Below are 18,566 nucleotides of genomic sequence, written 5' to 3' on the forward strand. Positions count from 1 at the left end.
CGACCCACTGTGCTGTCAGAATCATAATGCTCATGGGGCTGACATCGCTGGTCCAAATGTCAGTAGTGAAGCTCATGGATGTGAGTTTCAACAATACTGTGTAACTCTGGTAGGGCAACATCTGAAAAATAGTGTCAATTCAATTACATTTAAGGGCTTTATTGGCATGGGAAACATATGCTTACATTGCCAAAGCAATGTTCTCTTTTTGTATTTTCTGTTGGTCTGCCAGATGTTTTTCAACATAATATGACAAGTTCAAAGTTTGTACCATGATAATTGGGCACTGTGTAAAGCCTCTGGCCACACTGCCCACTCTTAGCAAAGACACTCTGACCGGAACTATAACTCTACCCTGGTTGACACATGGTTGACCCTGACTTGACCCCTGGCCCTGGTAACAGCTCTTTCTTCTGATAGCTCTTCTTCTTCGGGCGAGTCAGGGGACGAGGATTCTCTGTCAGAGGGGGAGATTGCTGCTCAGAAGGAAGAGGTGGAGGAGAAGAAGAAGCTGATAGCCACTCTAAGGAACAAACCGTGGCGCATGAAGAGGAGGCTTAAACTCCTCAAGTAAACAAAATGGCCACCATCATATGTCATCCTCCACTGATTTCCCATTGGCTGATTGCCTTCACATAGGGACTTGCTCTTGCTGTGCTGTTTTCTCTTTTTTCTATAACTACAGTACTTTACACATTCCTTAAGGCTTACACAATAACTAATGTATTACTTGTGATGTCATCTTATTTATTTTTAAATTAAATTAAAATATAATTGTGTCTTTGATGCTACATTGCCTGATCAAATGTCCATTTATTTTGTGAAATACTTTAATTACTTTATGGAACGACAAAGTAGATCGATTGTCCATTACCCTTTGAACTATTTATGAGTTTTGTGCATTGGCTTTGCTGATTGATGTTCTTTGACCAGCTTCTCACTGATTTATTGGTGGGTGGTTTATCAAACCAGTGATTGATACTTTTTGTTGGTTGATGGTCATTCTTTTTTGTGGGTTTGAATTGTAGGGAATGCCAGGCGTTTGTGGAGAAGTTTGAGGGGGCTCTGGGAAAGGGCAAAGGGAGGAAGCTCTACGCCTACAAAGTCATAATGGCTAAGGTAACTTTACCTAGGCCAAGTGTTAACTTTACAACTGAGTCCACAGTCTTAAAGATTAGTTATGTCCTACTGAATCATTATGAATAATTCAAACAAATTATGCATGTATAACTTCAATATGTTAAGACTTAAGTTAGCTGCCCAGTGACACGAGCCTACTAGACGAGCTAAATTACTTCTATGCTCGCTTCGAGGCAAGCAACACTGAAGCGTGCATGAGAGCATCAGCTGTTCCGGATGACTGTGTGATCACGCTCTCCATAGCCGATGTGAGTAAATCCTTTAAACAGGTCAACATTCACAAGGCCGCAGGGCCAGACAGATTACCAGGACGTGAACTCCGAGCATGAGCTGACCAACTGGCAAGTGTCTTCACTGACATTTTCAACCTGTCCCTGACTGAGTCTGTAATACCAACATGTTTCAAGCAGACCACCATAGTCCCTGTCCCCAAGAACACTAAGGTAACCTGACTAAATGACTACCAACCCGTAGCACTCACTTCTGTAGCCATGGAGTGATTTGAAAGGCTGGTCATGGCTCACATCAACAACATTATCCCAGAAACCCTAGACCCACTCCAATTTGCATACCGCCCCAACAGATCCACAGATGATGCAATCTTTATTCCACTCCACACTGCCCTTTCCCACCTGGACAAAAGGAACACCTATGTGAGAATACTATTCATTGACTACAGCTCAGTGTTCAACACCATAGTGCCCTCAAAGCTCATCACTAAGCTAAGGACTAAACAGCTCCCTCTGAAACTGGATCCTGGACTTCCTGATTGGCCTCCCCCAGGTGGTAAGGATAGGTAACCTTGTGATTAGAGCGTTGGGCCAGTAACTGAAAGGTTGCTGGCTCGAATCCCCGAGCTGACAAAGTAGAAATCTGTCATTCTGCCACTGAACAAGGCAGTTAACCCACTGTTCCCCGGTAGGCCGTCATTGTAAATAAGAATTTGTTCTTAACTGGCTTGCCAAGTTAAATAAAGGTTAAATAAAAAATAAAAATAAAAAACAACACATCTGCCACGCTGATCCTCAACACGGGGACCCCTCAGGGGTGCATGCTCAGTCCTCTGCTGTAGGCACGACTCCATCATCAGCGTCATTAAGTTTGCCAACGACACAACAGTGATCACCGACAACAATGAGACAGCCTATAGGGAGGAGGTCAGAGACCTGGCCGTGTGATGCCAGGATAACAACCTCTCCCTCAACGTGATCAAGACAAAGGAGATGATTGTGGACTACAGGAAAAAGAGGACTGAGCACGCCCCCATTCTCATCGAAGGGGCTGTTGTGGAGCAGGTTGAGAGCTTCAAGTTCCTTGGTGTCCAAATCAACAACAAACTAACATGGTCCAAACACACCAAGACAGTCGTGAAGAGGGCACGACAAAGCCTATTTCCCCTCAGGAGAATGAACTGATTTGGCATGGGTCCTCAGATCCTCAAAAAGTTATACAGCTGCACCATTGAGAGCATCCTAACTCGTTGCATCACCGCCTGGTATGGCAACTGATCGGCCTCCGGCCGCAAGGCACTACAGAGGGTAGTGCTTATTGCCCAGTACATCACCGGGGCCAAGTTTCCTGCCATCCAGGACCTCTATACCAGGAGGTGTCAGGGGAAGGCCCTAAAAATGTTCAAAGACTCCAGCCACCCTAGTCACAGACTGTTCTCTCTACTACCGCACTGCAAGCGGTACTGGAGAGCCAAGTCTAGGTACAAAAGGCTTCTTAACAGCTTCTATCCCCAAGCCATGAGACTCCTGAACAGCTAATCAAACGGCTACCCAGACTATTTGCATTCCCCCCCCCCCCCCCCACTTTATACGCTGCTGCTACTCTCTGTTTATTATCTATGCATAGTCACTTTAACTTTACTTACATGTACATATTACCTCAATTACCTTGACTAACCTGTGCCCCCGCACATTGACTCTGTACCAGTACACCTTGTATATAGACTCACTACTGTTATTTTACTGCGGCTCTTTAATTATTTGCTATTTAGTTTTTTACTTATCTATTATTTACTTAACACTTATTTTTCTTAAAACTGCATTGTTGGTTAAGGGCTTGTAAGTAATTTTACTGTAAGGTCTACACCTGTTATTTGATGTTATTTGACATGGCATGTAAAATACACATTTAACCCTCTAGAGTCTAAGCCCTGTCTAAACCAGGGGACAGGGATGCGGGAAGGGGGGACAGGGGGTCTACGCTAACATATGGAATTGTTTTAAGATGGTTATACCAAAGATCATTTAGCTATTTATTTCGGGGTTTTATTTAAAAAAAATATATATATATATATTGGATGAAACATTGAAAAAAAAAAATCTAAAGGAAGTATGTTCTGAAGTTTAGGGATGTCACATGGTCTGACAAACACCACTCTATCTCTGCCACCTTTCACTGAAGATGTGGAACGGTTATATCGGCAGATGTGGTGGATTGAGACGCAGCCCATGCAAAAACTGATATCTCTACCTTAAAGAGACGGATTTTGATGGGGATTTTTTTATTATGTTAATTTGATTTCCGCTGGAGCACAGAGATTGTAGGCTAAGGGTTAAATCATAAGTGCACCATAATCTTCATGATTTTTTCTCATCAGGAACTACACAGTACTTCTGTGATAAACTTTTATTTTCAAATATTCTCTCTTAACCTTTTTCGTTTCAGAAAATGATCAAGTTCAACCGTGACTTTGACAATTTCAAAACAGCCTGTATTCCATGGGAAAGAAAGATTAAAGAGGTTGAGAGTGGGTACCATTATTTAAAGCTATGAGTTTCTGTCTTGTTCATGTAATGTAGTTCTATCTATTCATTATGTAACTTTTGGAGTTTGAACTCTAACCCTCAGGTCACTTTGGGTCATCTGTGGCTTCCTACTTCATCTTCTTGCGGTGGATGTACGGTCTAAACCTGGTCCTGTTTGGGTTAATGTTTGGGCTTGTTGTTCTCCCAGAGGTGAGCAGCTTTCTACCTTAAGCACATAGTCCATTGTCTTGCAAAATATTTGCAGTACATTTGGTCAGCATATGGAGAGATATCGAAGGAGGGACTCACTGTCTCATTCTTACTATCTTTTCCCCACTTCCCTTTCATTTTTCCTTTCTTTCTGTCCGGAGGTGATGATGGGTCTTCCGTATGGGTCTATACCCAGGAAAACTGTTCCCAGAGCGCAGCAGGCCAAAGCCATGGACTACTCCGTCCTCCTTGATTTTGGAGTGAGGATCTTTGGAGTGATGCCATATTTATAGCACCTTGTTTTGTTTACTTAAGGTTCAGGTTTATTTCATATGATTGTACAAATGAAACAAACATACATAAAATGTGATGTCATACAGTACTTTAAATTACTGGTAAAAAAAAGGGTAAAAAGTAGATTTTAAGACATTAGGGGTCATACATGTTCATGAATAACAGCATCATACCTGCATTGTAACTAAACGCCCACACCAGTAGAAATCCACTTTTTCAAGCTGAAAGACGATGGCCAGAGCTTACCCATGATGTTGCACAGCGATTTAAGTCAATAAGTCATCATTTTAGTCAAAGTATTATATATTCGGGCTTGAAGTGACAAATCCGAACTGCCAACTTTGTGCAAATCCTATATGACAATCAAATTATTTTCAGCCTACGTTTAGTTTCAGGGCTGGGTTTTACTTGAATGTTACCACCCACCAGCGTGGCATTATTTATTAATCAGAAACAGCTGCAAAGTTATTCCTCTTCGCGCCTGAGATGAGCCAAACAGCCTTGTGTTCACTTGGCTGCCTGAGCTATGGAGCAAATTAAAATAGGCGGTGCAAATGTATGTTTTTGCAAGTCTACTTTTTAAAATCTTTTTTCAGAAAATGATCACAATCCATTGAATAATTTGTACATTTTCACTTTTCTTTGGTGCTCTATTTAAAAAACAAAACAAAACAAATATATACATATAATACCATTTATAAAATGGTTATATATACAGAAGCAGTCAAAAGTTTGGACACAGTTTACTCATTCAAGGGTTTTCATTATTTTTACAATTTTCTACATTTTAGAATAATAGTGAAGCCATCAAAACTATGAAATAACACATATGGAATCATGCAGTAACCAAAAATGTGTTAAACAAATCAAAATATATTTGATATGAGTTATTATTCAAAGTAGCCACCCAATGCCTCGATGACAGCTTTGCACACTCTTGGCATTTTCTCAACCAGCTTCATGAGGTAGTCACCTGGAATGCATTTCACTTATCAGGTGTGCCTTGCTAAAAGTTCATTTGTGGAATTTCTTTCCATCTTAATGCGTTTGAGCCAATCAGTTGTGTTGTGACAAGCTAGGGTGATATACAGAAGATAGCCCTATTTGGTAAAAGACCAAGTTCATATTATGGCAAGAACAGCTCAAATAAGCAAAGAGAAACGACAGTCCATCATTACTTTAAGACATGAAGGTCATTCAATCCGGAAATTTTCAAAAACTTTGAAAGTTTCTTCAAGTGCAGTCGCAAAAACCATCAAGAGCTATGATGAAACTGTCTCTCATGAGGACCGCCACAGGAAAGGAAGACCCAGAGTTACCTCTGCTGCAGAGGATACGTTCACTAGAGTTAACTTCTTATGGCTGCAGGGGCACTATTGAGTAGCTTGGATGAAAGGTGCACAGAGGTGCCCAGAGTAAACAGCCTGCTCCTCAGTCATAGTTGCTAATATATGCATAGTATTATTAGTATTGGATAGAAAACAATCTGAAGTTTCTAAAACTGTTTGAATTATGTCTGTGAGTATAACAGAACTCATATGGCAGGCAAAAACCTGAGAAAAAATCCAAACAGGAAGTGGAAATTCTGAGGCTGGTCGATTTTCAACCAAGATCCCATTGAAATCACAGCGAGATATGGATGAGTTTGCATTTCCTACGGCTTCCACTAGATGTCAACAGTCTGTAGAACCTTGTCTGATGCCTCTACTGTGAAGGGGGGCCGAATGAGAGGGGAATTAGTCAGGTCTGCCATGACCTGACCATTCTTTGACCATTCTTTGACCGTTCACATGAGAGGGAGCTCTGTTCCATCACTCATCTGAAGTCAATGTAATTATCCGGTTGGAACGTTATTCAAGATTTATGTTAAAAACATTCTAAAGATTGATTCAATACATCGTTTGACATGTTTCTACGGACTGTTACGGAACTTTTGGACATTGTCAGGTTTTAGTGAACGCGCTTCCCTGACGTTGGATTTGTTTACCAAACATGCTACAAAAATAGCTATTTGGACATAAATGATGGACATTACCGAAAAAAAACGAACATTTCTTGTGGAAGTGGGAGTCCTGGGAGTGCATTCCGACGAAGATCAGCAAAGGTAAGTGAAGATTTATAATGCTTTTTATGAGTTTTGTTGACTGCATAATTTGGCGGGTAACTGTATGGCTTGCTTTTGTGGCTGAACGCTGTTTTCAGATTATTGAATATTGTGTTTTGCCGTACAGCTTTTTGAAATCTGACACAGTGGTTGCATTAAGAACAAGTGTATCTTTAATTCTATGTAAAACATGTATCTTTCATCAAAGTTTATGATGAGTATTTCTGTTATTTGACATGGCTCTCTGCAATTTCTCTGGATATTTTGGAGGCATTTCTGAACATGGCGCCAATGTAAACGGAGGTTTTTTGGATATAAATATGAACTTAATCGAACAAGACATATATGTATTGTGTAACATGAAGTCATATGAGTGTCATCTGATGAAGATCATCAAAGGTTAGTGATTCATTTTATCTCTATTTGTGCTTTTTGTGACTCCTCTCTTTGGCTGGAAAAATGGCTGAATTTCTGTGAGTTGGTGGTGACCTAACATAATCGTTTGTGGTGCTTTCGCTGAGAAGCCTATTTGAAATCGGACACTTTGGGGGGATTAACAACAAGATTACCTTTAAAATGATATAAGATACATGTTTATGTTTGAGGAATTTTAATTATGAGATTTCTGTTGTTTGAATTTGGCGCCCTGCACTTTCACTGGCTGTTGTCATATCAATCCCGTTAACGGGTTTGCAGCCATAAGAAGTTTTAACAGCACCTCAGATTGCAGCCCAAATAAATGCTTCACAGAGTTCAAGTAACAGACACATCACAACATCAACTGTTCAGAGGAGTCTGAATGAATCAGGCCTTCATGGTCGAATTGCTGCAAAGAAACCACTACTAAAGGACACCAATAAGAAGAAGAGACTTGCTTGGGCCAAGAAACACGAACAATGGACATTAGACCGGTGGAAATCTGTCCTTTGGTCTGATGAGTCCAAATTTGAGATATTTGGTTCCAACCGGCGTGTCTTTGTGAGACGCAGAGTAGGTGAACGGATGATCTCCGCATGTGTGGTTCCCACCGTGAAGCATGGAGGAGGAGGTGTGATGGTGTGGGGGTGCTTTTCTGGTGACGCTGTCAGTGATTTATTTAGAATTCAAGGCACACTTAACCAGCATGGCTACAACAGCATTCTGCAGTAATACGCCATCCCATCTGGTTTACGCTTAATGGGACTATCATTTGTTTTTCAACTGGACAACGACCAACACACCTCCAGGATGTGTAAGGGCTATTTGAGCAAGAAGGAGAGTGATGGAGTGTTGTGTCAGATGACCTGGCCTCCACAATCACCCGATCTCAACACAATTGAGATGGTTTGGGATGAGTTATACCGCAGAGTGAAGGAAAAGCAGCCAACAAGTGCTCAGCATATGTGGGAACTCCTTCAAGACTGTTGAAAAATCATTCCGGGTGAAGCTGGTTGAGAGAATGCCAAGAGTGTGAAAAGCTGTCATCAAGGCCAAGCGTGACTACTTTGAAGAATCTAAAATATAAAATATATTTTGATTTGTTTAACACTTTTTTGGTTACTACATGATTCCATATGTATTATTTCATAGTTTTGATGTCTTCACCCCTCCTCCCCCGAAGATGAATGCTTTGATTGGTGTAATGATAGCTAGAACCCACAAGTGTCTATTCAGATAATGCAAAGGAACCCGCAAAAGAAAATTCAACGAACTTATAGTTAGCTACATGTTACATGTCATTTGCGGCATGAATGATTATGAGCAAAGCTATTGTAGCCTGTCAAATCAATGAATATGTATATTTCAATTTGTGAATATGTGTATGTAGCCTTCGTCATTCTTCGGACAGGAAATGGCATCGGAATAGTGGCGGCAACTTGTTATGGGGGGGTCCTTTAAAATGTTACACATTTTCAGTACATCAATTGTACTTGTCACTGTCAGCTTAATTTCGGATGAATGACTTGCATATGAACATGATTATTTTTCTTAATTTCACCAGGGCTACTGCAAGTACTCTATTATGTTCTATGGCTACTATAATGACGAACGCACCATCGGACTCCTCCAGTTCAGACTGCCACTGTCCTACCTACTGGTCGGTGTTGGCATCTTCGGCTACAGCCTGATGGTGGTCATTAGAACGTGGGTAAAACACACACACGTGAACATACACATACGCACACAGTAAATACATACTAATCCACATACACACAAACAGTATCTGAAATATTGATGCCAGCAACCCCCCCCCCAGGATGGCCCGTAACTCGGATGAGGGAGGAGATGGTGGGGACGATGGACAGTTTACCTTCACCTTTAAGATGTTCACCAGCTGGGATTACCTCATTGGGAACCCAGAGACAGCAGACAACAAGTATGCCTCCATCACCACCAGCTTTAAGGTAAACACAGTAGCAGCTAACACTTAGGCCTATCCATAGCTAGTAGAACGACCTTCCACTAGCTTGGCACAAGATACTGTTGTTTATGCATAACTTTGTTCTACAAATATCCATTTGTTCTACAAATCTCCATACATGTACGGGCCTAGACACTTACTATCTTCAACCATAGTATCCACTGTGTTTCTCACTAATCGACTGTTCTCGGTAGGAATCCATAGTAGACGAACAGGAGAACCAGAAGGATGAGAACATCCACTTGCGGAGGTTCCTGCGGGTTCTAGCCAATCTTTTCATTCTCTGCAGCCTGGGGGGCAGCGGCTTCCTCATCTATTTTGTGGTCAAGAGGTCTCAGGACTTTGCAAAACTAGATCAGAATACGCTCTCCTGGTATGAAAAGAATGAGGCAGGTTGAGTTGTTATGATGCTGTGCTATGGTTCGTCTAGTCAAAAGGAGTGAGCCAGAAATGTACATTTGGTGTTTGTCCTGTTTTCTTCAGTTGTAGGTTGTTGTGCTATTATCTGGGTTGTCATGATAGTCAAAATTATAACATTTATAAAATATATATATCATACCACACTTTGGTTACACTTAATAACTTTCATGAATAAGCCACAAAAAATGATTACATGTTTATAAATTATATGATACATGTTATACATGTTTATGAATGTAATGCTTATAATGCTTATAAATGCTAATACATCTTTATAAAGAAATACTAATTTAATAATAGTATGTTCACTATTTAATGCTTATTCATTAAAATAGTTTTTCAGTCTTCATCCTGGTGATTGGATGTGTTTTACTTTCCAGGTGGAGGTTGTGATGTCACTGCTGGGGCTGGTGTGCCCCCCTCTCTTTGAGACTATCGCTGAGCTGGAGGAGTACCACCCTCGTATCGCCCTCAAGTGGCAGCTGGGCCGCATCTTTGCCCTGTTCCTTGGGAACCTCTACACCTTCCTGTTCGCCCTGTTTGATGATGTCAACGAAAAGGTACCAGACAATGTGTCAGTGTTATGTACCTGCAAATGCATGTTTGTGTGTTTATTCACCTGTGTGTGTGTGTGTGTGTGTGTGTGTGTGTGTGTGTGTGTGTGTGTGTGTGTGTGTGTGTGTGTGTGTGTGTGTGTGTGTGTGTGTGTGTGTGTGTGTGTGTGTTCCGTACATATTGTATGAATGTATATTTTACTTACTCACCTGAACCTGTCTTTGTGTGTTAACATGTGTACAGTTGGAACAGGAGAAGTATATTAAGAATGCCACTATCTGGGGTCTGAAGGAGTACTATGCCAACTACAGCACCTACCACAACACTACTGACATCCCCCCTCCGGAGATCCCGCCTGCTGATGTTATCAGAGGGCCGTGCTGGGAGACCGACGTTGGCATAGTGAGGATTACCCGTGTTCTTCCTCCGTTTTCCCTTTATTACTAAACATAGCGGTGGCAGACCACCGTTTTTTATTATTTTGTTTTTCCTCCTGGGTTTTCCTCCACCTGACCTGGGCAGCCCATAAAGTTCCTGTCATTGTGCACCAGTGATGAGACTGAGGCTGTGTGACATGCTGGGCGTTTCATGTTTAGTTTCCCTTCTGTGCTGCCCTCTAGGAGTTTGTGAAGCTCACCGTCTCTGACATCCAGGTGACATATCTGACCATCCTCATTGGAGACTTTGTGCGAGCCGTGATTGTGCGTTTCCTCAACTACTGCTGGTGCTGGGACCTGGAGGCTGGATTTGTACGTGCTAGGCTTCCGAAGCATAACATAACTACTGTTCTACTGTGTGTGTGTGTGTTTTGGTAGCACTTTACATTACAGTATGGGATAAAGTGGTAATAACATGTATGGTAGTATGGTAACAAGGTATACTTACTCACTATCAATACAATCCAGCACTGCTATATTGCTCTTTACTTTGTTTTTCTTTGCTTATTGTATGTGTGAGAACAAGTAAACTTGATACCACACAGCGACATCTGGCACGATAGGTGATCCTTCACATTCACCAAGACACAGGACACTGCCCTGGGAAGTTAATTACTGAGAGAGAGAAAGAGGGAGAGAGAAAGGGGGGACAATGAACAGAATTACGTTTACATTATTTATATTATGCATTGCACTATTTAAAATATTTATATGTGATTCTAGCCGTCTTATGGAGAGTTTGACATCAGCGGCAACGTGCTTGGATTAATCTTCAATCAAGGAATGATTTGGTGAGTAAATATGAGACACCACATAAACCATCAACACATTTCCACTTACCCTGTAAGTTGTGTTTATCACATATTTCTGTATCTGTGTTTGTTTCAGGATGGGTGCGTTCTACGCCCCTGGCCTGGTAGGGCTGAACGTCCTGCGTCTCCTCTCCTCGATGTACTACCAGTGCTGGGCCGTGATGAGCTGTAACGTTCCCCATGAGAGGGTCTTCAAGGCCTCCAAATCCAACAACTTCTACATGGGCCTCCTCCTCCTGGTGCTCTTCCTCAGCCTTCTGCCTGTGGTTTACACCATAATGACCCTGCCGCCCTCCTCTGACTGTGGCCCCTTCAGGTGTCTCTCATGCACACACACACGCACGCACACACACATACACACTAGGCACACATCTAATGCTGGTCTCTTGTCTACTAGTGGAAGGGCGCAAATGTATGATGTTGTCATGGAGACTATAGAGAAGGACCTACCAGCGTTCATTGGTAATATCTTCACCTACGCAACTAATCCTGGGCTGATCATACCAGCTGTGCTGCTGATGGTGTATGTACACACACACACACACACACACACACACACACACACACACACACACACACACACACACACACACACACACACACACACACACACACACACACACACACACACACACACACACACACACACACACACACACACACACACACACACGTATATGGTCATAGTAACATACACATGCTCATCATATCAAGAGTTCTGTGAACCTGTTTCAGGTTGGCCATCTACTATCTGAATGCGACCTCCAAAAACTATCAAAATGCCAACCTGGAACTGAAGAGGAAGATGCAAATGGTAAATGACCATGAGCAACTGAGCTGCCGTCTCTCAGGACTTAAATCCTATACTGTAAATAATGACATGTTATTCAGTACTGTAAGTTAACTGCATGTACGTAATGCTGAAGTGGTGTGTAAATATGAATGCAGCAACACCAACAGTATAATCTGTGGTTGTGTTTAGGCTAGGGATGAGGAGAAGAACCGGAGGAACAACAAGGAGAGTACCAACCAGGTGATGCATGACCTGGTTGGCCTTCTTCCCAACCGCTCTCTAATCCCCCCTCCTGCGGAAGAAGCACCCCCACCAGGTCAGTTCACATAGCCTACTCTACCTTCCTACCATCTCCACTCAGCTCACCACCATGTTTTTTTGGCATTAAGAAAAAAATGTGAACCCACTTCAAAGAACAATAGAAGAAACCGTTTGTTTTGAGTGAATTATATCATAATATCGCTCCGAAGCAGAGCTGTCAAAAAGTATTCACACAACTTGACTTTTTCCACATTTTGTTGTGTTACAGCCTAAATTTAAAATGGATTAAATTGAGATTTTGTGTCACTGGCCTACACACAATACCCCATAATGTCAAAGTGGAATTATGTTTTACATTTTTTAAAGCAAATTAATTAATAACGAAAAGCTGAAATGTCTCACTTCAGTAAGTATTCAACCCCTTTGTTTTGGAAAGCCTAAATCAATTCAGGAGTAAACATCTGCTTAACAAGTCACATAATAAGTTGCATGGACTCACTCTCTGTGCAATAATAGTGTTTAACATGATTTTTGAATGACTACCTCATCTCTATACACCACACATACAATTATCTGTAAGGTCTCTCAGTCGAGCAGTGAATTTCAAACACAGATTAAACCCCAATGACCAGGAAAGTTTTCCAATGCCTCGCAAAGAAGGACACCTATTGGTAGATTAGTAAAAATAAAAAGCAGACATTGAATATTTTGAAGTTATTAATTACACTTTAGATGGTGTATCAATACACCCAGTCCCTACAAAGATGCAGGCGTCCTACCTAAATCAGTTGCCGGAGAGGAAGGAAACCGCTCAGAGATCTCACCATGGTGACTTTAAAACAGTTACAGAGTTTAATGGCTGTGATAGGAGAAAACTGAGGAAGGCTCAACAACATTGTAGTTACTCCACAATACTAACCTTATCGACAGAATGAAAAGAAGGAAGCCTGTACAGAATATAAATATTCCAAAACATGGATCCTGTTTGCAATAAGCCACTAAAGTAAAACTGTAAAGAATGTGGCAAATAAATTAACTTTATGTCCTGAATACAAAGCGTAATGTTTGGGGCAAATCCAAGGCAAGGCAAGACAGAAAAAAAGCCATATTGCAACCTATGGGTTGTGATAATTGCATTATTTGCTCTCTCACCTGTTAGTTTATACAGTGCTTTCAGAAAGTATTCAAACCCCTTGATTTTTTCCACATTTTATTACGTTACAGCCTTATTCTAAAATAGATTACATGTTTTTTTCCCTCATCAATCTACACACAATACCCCATAATGACAAAGCAAAAACATGTTTTTAGAAATTTGTACAAATGTATTAAAAATAAAAACTGAAATTTTACATTTACATAAGTATTCAGACCCTTTACTCAGTACTTTGTTGAAGCAGCTTTGGTAGCAATTACAGCATTGAGTCTTCTTGGGTATGACGCTACAAGATTGGCACACCTGTATTTGGGGAGTTTCTCCCATTCTTCTCTGCAGATCCTCTCAAGCTCTGTCAGGTTGGATGGGGAACGTTGCTGCACAGCTATTTTCAGGTCTCTCCAGAGATGTTCGATCGGGTTCAACTCCAGGCTCTGGCTGGGCCACTCAAGGACATTCAGAGACTTGTCCCAAAGCCCCTCCTGCGTTGTCTTGGCTGTGTGCTTAGGGTTGCTGTCCTGTTGGAAGGTGAACCTTCACCCCAGTCTGAGGTCCTGAGCACTCTGGAGCAGATTTTCATCAAGGATCTCTCTGTACTTTGCTCCTTTCATTTTTCACTCACTTTTTCACTTCACTTGGCATTCAGGCCAAAGAGTTCAATCTTGGTTTCATCAGACCAGAGAATCTTGTTTCTCATGGTCTGAGAGTCTTTAGATGCCTTTTGGCAAACTCCAAGCGGGCTGTCATGTGCCTTTTACTGAGGCGTGTCTTCTGTCTGGCCACTCTACCATAAAGACCTGATTGGTGGAGTGCTGCAGAGATGGTTGTCCTTCTGGAAGCTTCCCCCATCTCCGTCAGAGTGACCATCGGGTTCTTGGTCACCTCCCTGACCAAGGCCCTTCTCCCCCAATTGCTCAGTTTGGGCGGGCGGCCAGCTCTAGGAAGAGTCTTGGTGGTTCCAAACTTCTTCCATTTTGGAATGATGGAGGCCACTGTGTTCTTGGGCACCTTCAATGCAGAATAAATGTTTTGGTACCCTTCCCCAGATCTGTGCCTCGACACAATCCTCTTTCGAAGCTTTTCGGACAATTCCTTCGACCTCATGGCTTGGTTTTTACTCTGACATGCACTGTCAACTGTGGGACCTTATATAGACAGGTGTGTGCCTTTCCAAATCATGTCCAATCAATTGAGTTTACCACAGGTGGACTCCCATCAAATTGTAGAAACAGGATGCACCTGAGCTCAATTTCGAGTCTCATAGAAAAGTGTCTGAATACTTATATAAATAAGCTGTTTCTGTTAATTTTTTTTAACAAATTTGCTAAAATTTCTAAAAACCTGTTTTCACTTTGTCATTATGGGGTATTATGTGTAGATTTCTGAGGATTTGTATTTATTTAAGCAATTTTAGAATAAGCTGTAACTTAAGAAAATGTGGAAAAGGTCAAGGGGTCTGAATACTTTCTGAAGGCACTGTATGCCTTGCCACCGTGATATATAGGCCTAAGGTCGAGACAATAAGAAAACAGAGGGAGAATGAATTCAAAAACACCTTTGTTTAATCACAAAACGGAGAGCAACATCGTTCAGGTGGAGTCCACAATGCATATGCATATTGCATGTAACAAACAGTTACATGGCCTACAGGAAGGTCAATCAAGTTAATGTCTCCGACATTTTCAGACAACTATTGATTTAGAACAGAGTTATCACAAGTCGCAAAGAAAATAGCACTATTTCAACTTCAACATCATCATCATCAATCAAATGACTTATGCTTAGTCTAATACAGTGACAACTAGATTCCCAAAACAATTTAGTCCAATTGATGTAAGCTAAATATCAGGTGGCTGTCCATGTTACTGATTTCTCTGTGTGTGTGTGTGTGTGTGTGTGTGTGTGTGTGTGTGTGTGTGTGTGTGTGTGTGTGTGTGTGTGTGTGTGTGTGTGTGTGTGTGTGTGTGTGTGTGTGTGTGTGTGTAGAAAAAACATGTTGACTCACCCTACTTGTAGAGAAATGCCAATGCCATCCTCCTTTCCTTCATGTTGCCAAAATGGTCTTTTACCCTGTCATACAGGACACACTTTTAGTTCGTGTTGTCCTAGACTCCCTGACTAAAATGCTTGCTCGCAAGCCTAACTTTCCTTCATGGGCAACGATGAGCCAGCTAGTTAACATTAGCCTACTACATCTAGCTACATATAGAATTTCTATCCTCTCAGGCCAGGGGCATAATGTATGATTTTATAGTTGGTTCCCAATCGCCGTTATAATCATTGGCCATTATGGAGAATTAAGTAAAACTACAAGTCCAAATCCCTATCTCCATTCATGGCTAATTTAGGAAAGTGACAATTTTAACTAGCTAGCTATCCACCAGAGTACAACAACACAACGAGATGCAACAATTCAATTTTTTTCTGTCAATGATGTTTTGCTTTTGATGTTTTACGTCTGTAATATGATTGGTGTGAAGCCAAATCCAAACGGATTTCCCATGACACTTTTTTTTGGTGCGCCAAGACCATTCACAGTTGAGCTCGCTCAGTTTAGCTAAATGCTGATTGGCTATTAGTTTATACTTTTTTAATCAAGGGAGGCCACATGCTCGCTTGCTTCCCTTGCATTCAATGCTACTGGTGGCAACAATATCCTACTCTTTTTGACCAGACAGCATCAGATAGCTGGGCTACACATACAGAGACAAAGGGGAGATGTTTCGCTCGCTTGGATGCTTTCTCCGATGAGATATATTCAGCCTCTTACGAATTGAAGGGACATTCTGAAACACAGAGAGACAAAAGGTACATCATTTTATGTATTTGTTATTTTTTTCTTTGTTATTTTTTGGTGGTGGCTGCATTATGTTATGGGTATGCTTGTCATTGGCAAGGACTAGGGAGTTAAAATAAAAAATAAAAATACATGGAATAGAGCCAAGCACAGGCAAAATCCTATAGGAAAACCTGGTTCAGTCTGCTTTCCAACAGACACTGGGAGACAAATTAACATTTAAGCATGGCAATAACCTAAAACACAAGGCCAAATATACACTGGAGTTGCTTACCATGACAACATTGAATATTCCTGAGTGGCGTAGTTACAGTTTTGACTTAAATCAGCTTGAAACTCTATGGCAAGATATGAAAATGTCTGTCTAGCAATGATCAACAACCAACTTGACAGAGCTTGAATATTTTTTGAAAGAATAATGTGCAAATACTGTGCAGTCCAGGTGTGCAAAGCTCTTAGAGACCTACCCAGAAAGACTGATTATAACATGCGTTGACTCAGGGGCGTGAATACTTATGTATTTAATTTTTTTAATGGAAAACAAAACTCTAAGAACATGTTTTCACTTTTTCATTATGGGGTATTATGTGTAGGTGGGTAAGAAAAAAAATATTTGATCCATTTTGAATTCAGGTTGTAACACAATAATATGTGGAATAAGTAGCTGTACATACACCCCGTTTTTCTCTTTTGCTTTTTCAGACAACATGAGCGAGAAGGGCAGCACATTTCCCAAGGTGACAAAACGTCCAGGAGCAGCTGTCAATGTCAAGGGGGTTAACCTTCAGAAGGATGTTTCATTGGCTGCACCAAACTCCCGAGTGGCTGTGACCCGCCCCCCAGGCCCAAGGGGGCCGCCTGGAAACGCCAGAGGACCACCCCCAGGGCCGGGAAGGGGCAGAGGGAGGGGTGCACCTCTTCCTAGATGCTAATTAGGTGAAAAACAGGGTGCTAAGATGTCCACACCACCCTCACAAATCAGGATTTACAAAAGCAAGAAAACGGACTAAAACACTCGGACTTAAGAAAAGTTTCTTGTCGTTTTCCCTTGCAAAACGTTTTGTGTTGCATGTTCTAATGAAAAAGACCCTAGGAATCTGGCCAAAAGTCTAAAGCCTGTAGGCAGTATTTGTAACACCCTCACAATCATGACATAACAGCATCCTAAATCCTATTTATAGACAAACAGATGATTAGATTGTCTGTGACCAATTTAGGGAAAGCTTATTTAGACTACTGAGTGTCACAGCACGCTGTAAAACATTAGTAAATATTAGCTTCAATATTTGAATAACTTACTTCTTATTTATGTGTTCAAAAAGCATGATATTCAGAAATGTTAATTTAATTAAATATACTGCAACATCTGAACGACTATTTGTGAGTGAAAACTACAACAAAGGAAATTGGGTTTAATTTACTCCATATTCATAATATTTCTATCAACTTAACAATTCTACGTTTTTGCAACAACTTGCCATTTGGTTCCGTTTGTAGAGGATTGTGGGTAATTCAAATGTGTTAGACTTTATAATACTTTTACACAATGTTGTATGCGTGTTTGAAGTATATTTCTACATTAGTGTTAAAGTTGAACTGAAACGCTCAAATCAACATGCAACATTGTTTTACACGGCGATGTTGGGTAACCTTGTTGAACGTGATGTTCTGAAAATGCTTTTAGAACATAATATTATACGTTTATCGAATGCCTAGCGCAAGAGCCGTTCCATGTCATTTCAGCAACCCATGACACCCACCATCTCAGATTGTCCTGTAGTTAGAAACAGATAAGATTAACATTCCTGCAACATTATTTGGTTGAAATATAATTAGATCTCTGAGAAATTAAGCTAATTGATTGCACCCAAATTGGCCATTTTAATTGATAGGATTCATATAATATTCAATAAATATAGTACCTAACATCCGATTTATACAAAACTTGTTTCTAACATTGACTAAGACATGAGGAATCCAAATAAATTGTCAAAAGCTACCCACGGACCCTCCACACCAATCCCACCCTAACAATGAGTATAAAGTATCAGTTCTCTATGTCTGACAAGTAGTATGGAGCTGCGGCTTGGAGTATTGTTTCTTCATCCTATGTAATGTATTCTCAGTGATTTTGGTGAAGTTTTTTCCCTTGTTTCCGAGAAATTAGTAATTGAAGTTGTTACATCCTGATTTTACCAGTTGCTGACCTAGGAGAGGCTAGCTATCGAGTTGGGCTAGAAACAACTGTCTAGAAAAACTAGTATTCAGTTGATGCAACCTAGCTATCTAGGTGTCTGTTCTAAAAGAGTTACCTACAGACATGTAGAGTTGTTAACAGTGCCCACTAATATCAAATCAATTGCAGCTAGTTGTGAGAATAACCAAAAAAATCCTGCACTGTAGCAAGCTATTCCGGTAATGTCACTAGCA

The 18,566-nt window shown here is 41.0% G+C and overlaps 1 protein-coding gene across 3 annotated transcripts; it reads left to right on the top strand.

The window, feature by feature from the left end:
• The first annotated feature begins 404 nt into the window (after nt 1–404).
• LOC139577064 (transmembrane channel-like protein 2-B) lies at nt 405–17,622 on the top strand. 3 transcript variants are annotated; one of them, XM_071403819.1, is made up of 17 exons: nt 405–570; nt 1,029–1,119; nt 3,817–3,898; nt 4,000–4,106; nt 4,268–4,366; nt 8,486–8,628; nt 8,741–8,888; nt 9,100–9,294; nt 9,706–9,885; nt 10,124–10,282; nt 10,501–10,629; nt 11,041–11,108; nt 11,206–11,445; nt 11,527–11,652; nt 11,865–11,943; nt 12,112–12,242; nt 16,861–17,622. In XM_071403819.1, the coding sequence occupies exons 1-17, from the start codon at nt 545–547 to the stop codon at nt 17,066–17,068; spliced, it is 2,211 nt and encodes a 736-aa protein (XP_071259920.1). In that variant the 5' UTR covers nt 405–544; the 3' UTR covers nt 17,069–17,622. The 3 variants fall into 3 exon arrangements, with proteins under 3 accessions (XP_071259920.1, XP_071259922.1, XP_071259921.1); XM_071403821.1 differs by having other exon boundaries at nt 421–570; nt 16,849–17,622; XM_071403820.1 differs by having other exon boundaries at nt 421–570; nt 12,112–12,238; nt 16,839–17,622.
• Nucleotides 17,623–18,566: the final 944 nt, after the last annotated feature.

Source organism: Salvelinus alpinus, chromosome 5 (genome assembly GCF_045679555.1).
Source record: "Salvelinus alpinus chromosome 5, SLU_Salpinus.1, whole genome shotgun sequence".
NCBI classification, from domain to species: Eukaryota; Metazoa; Chordata; class Actinopteri; order Salmoniformes; family Salmonidae; genus Salvelinus; species Salvelinus alpinus.

What these genes read in the sequence shown, in the direction of transcription:
- LOC139577064 (XM_071403820.1), top strand. Translation starts at nt 545, where the DNA reads ATGAAGAGGAGGCTTAAACTCCTCAA. An exon ending in AGGAGGCTTAAACTCCTCAA is followed by an intron (nt 571 to 1,028) that starts GTAAACAAAATG and finishes TTTGAATTGTAG; the next exon opens with GGAATGCCAGGCGTTTGTGG. An exon ending in GGAAGAAGCACCCCCACCAG is followed by an intron (nt 12,239 to 16,838) that starts GTCAGTTCACAT and finishes TTGCTTTTTCAG; the next exon opens with ACAACATGAGCGAGAAGGGC.